General features: G+C 32.7%; 1 protein-coding gene across 1 annotated transcript in view; it reads left to right on the top strand.

Moving 5' to 3' along the window:
* Positions 1 to 815: 815 nt before the first annotated feature.
* The window catches only part of LOC107756303 (homer protein homolog 1-like), a 15,706-nt gene continuing 14,033 nt past the window's right edge, over positions 816 to 2,488 (top strand). Inside the window, exon 1 of the mRNA XM_016573340.1 lies at positions 816 to 947. Coding sequence (XP_016428826.1) covers positions 846 to 947 — 102 coding nt within the window. The 5' untranslated portion in view covers positions 816 to 845. The remainder of the gene's footprint in view (positions 948 to 2,488) is intronic.

Genomic DNA, 2,488 nt, shown 5'->3' with positions numbered 1-2,488 from the left:
AAATACAAATAATACAAATCAAATGACAGTAGTTTATCAGTAATCCTAAAAAATAACACTGCCAAACTTACATGCTAAAAAACAACAACTTACTTACACATAGTAAGAAATGGTTATAAAAACTGAAACAGAAGTGAAACAAGTAGTAGGAAAGAGGAGAAATAAAAAACGATACTTATCATTTGCCGGTGTCCCTGCCCGGTGGAGTCGCACGGTAGAGTTGATGGTCTTTACACTTCACACGAGGAGGCCGTCACGCGATGGCTGCCGCGGTAAACTAAGCTTTTTTATACCCGTCTAACAAAATACTAAATTAATTCAGCTGGACACACTTTCCTTGTTATTTTCTTTATTTTTTATATACTATTATTTGTTAATTTTTAATTCACTTTTTTTGAATATTTTCAGTTTTCGTTTTAATTTTAGTTTAATTTTGTTATGTACTTTTGTAAATTTAGTTTTTAAGATTTCTGTTCAGCTTTAATTTATTTTTATAAAATGTTTTATTTTTAGTTACCAATAACAACATTTGAAATATCAAAGGCCATATTTGAACTTACTGACTTCAAGGCTACATCTCAGATAACAGATCTGCACGAATATGATGATACACAATGGATCACACTCTTTTATGCTCTATTTCTTGCTGGTTTTTGACCCAATATGCCAGTCAGTCCATGTTATATACCCTATTTAGCCTTTGTTTTGCTCTCTCAAGCTTTCGTCTTAAATGCTTCATGGCCAGATTGTTTATAGTAGTGCGCACTTATGTTTTTAACAGGCTTTTCTAAGAAGTTTTTTTCTTCATCTCACAGGCAATAATAAACAGCACTATCACCCCGAACATGACCTTCACGAAGACATCTCACAAGTTTGGGCAGTGGGCAGACAGCCGTGCCAACACAGTGTATGGGCTGGGTTTCTCCTCTGAGCATCATCTGGCCAAGGTGGGTGGAAATCTTTCTCTCTCCCTTTCTCTCTCTCCCTTTCTCTCTCTCCTTTTCTCTCTCTCTCTCTCTCTCTCTCTCTCTTTCTGGTCTTGCTATCTCTCATTTTCTTCACTGTGTCTCTGGAGGTCTTGTTCTCCCTTTCTTTCGTTCTCTTCCACCCCCTGTGTTTCTGAGCTGGGGAACACCTACACACTGTGCCCTAATGAGGATCTGTGCAGTCATCGGTGCGTGGGAGGCTTCTTCTGTGCAGTGCTTTCCTCTCTTTCACTCCTTCTATCTCTCGCTCCTCTGCATTATGATGATGCATTGTCAGGAGCTGGGGGTTGACAACCTCACCACCTCTTCTCGTCTTCCTCCTCTCCTTCTTTTTAATTCTCTCTCGCTCTCCACTTTCTCTGTTTCTTTTGCTTTTACATATGCTGTATTTACTTTATAGAAAGTGAATTATTATCACCATTATTTATTTATCCTTTTGAAAATGCTGTGTTCTTTTACTCACCTTAATGTTGTTTCTGATCCTTGTCACTTTATTCTATGGAACAAAAAATTGATGATTAAATTATTTTTCTTCAAGAATATTCTGGCTACTCTTGGTGACGGGTACTGTCCCAGAAAATAAATAAATAAATAAGCTAATAAGATAAAACACACAATAACAGTATCATAAAATAGCACAGAATAAGTTATTTCTACTTGGTTTAACTTAAAAAATAAAAATAATAATAATAAAATAAAAATTATATGTAACTTAATTAAGTCAGATTAATTCAGTCATATTAAATAAGTGAACTGTCTCTTTAATAACAAAAGCCTCAGTTTTTGAGATACTACAAACCTTCTCTCTGAGATATATTCACTCTGATTTTTTTTATTTCAGTTTTAGTTTTAGTCATTTTAATTCTTTAAAGGGGTCATATGATGCTGCTAAAAAGAACATTATTTTGTGTATTTGGTGTAATGAAATGTGTTTATGCGGTTTAAAGTTAAAAAAACACATTATTTCTGGCTACTCTTGGTGACGGGTACTGTCCCAGAAAATAAATAAATAAATAAGCTAATAAGATAAAACACACAATAACAGTATCATAAAATAGCACAGAATAAGTTATTTCTACTTGGTTTAACTTAAAAAATAAAAATAATAATAATAAAATAATAATTATATGTAACTTAATTAAGTCAGATTAATTCAGTCATATTAAATAAGTGAACTGTCTCTTTAATAACAAAAGCCTCAGTTTTTGAGATACTACAAACCTTCTCTCTGAGATATATTCACTCTGATTTTTTTATTTCAGTTTTAGTTTTAGTCATTTTAATTCTTTAACTTATTTCAGTTAGTTGCCAAGGAAAACGTATTATTATTTTTAAGTTTAGTTTTTTATATATATAATTTTGATATGTTATTTAAATTTAGCTTCATTTTAAGTTTATATCTGAACTTACTAACTCCAGTATCCAATAACAGATCTGTATGAGTATGACGAGACAATAATGGATCAGCACTATTTCCTGCTGGCTGTTGACCCAATATGTCA

This window comes from Sinocyclocheilus rhinocerous, unplaced genomic scaffold (assembly GCF_001515625.1).
Source record: "Sinocyclocheilus rhinocerous isolate Xijiao unplaced genomic scaffold, SAMN03320098_v1.1 scaffold1043, whole genome shotgun sequence".
Lineage (NCBI taxonomy): Eukaryota > Metazoa > Chordata > Actinopteri > Cypriniformes > Cyprinidae > Sinocyclocheilus > Sinocyclocheilus rhinocerous.
This window is presented reverse-complemented; position numbering and strand designations above follow the sequence as displayed.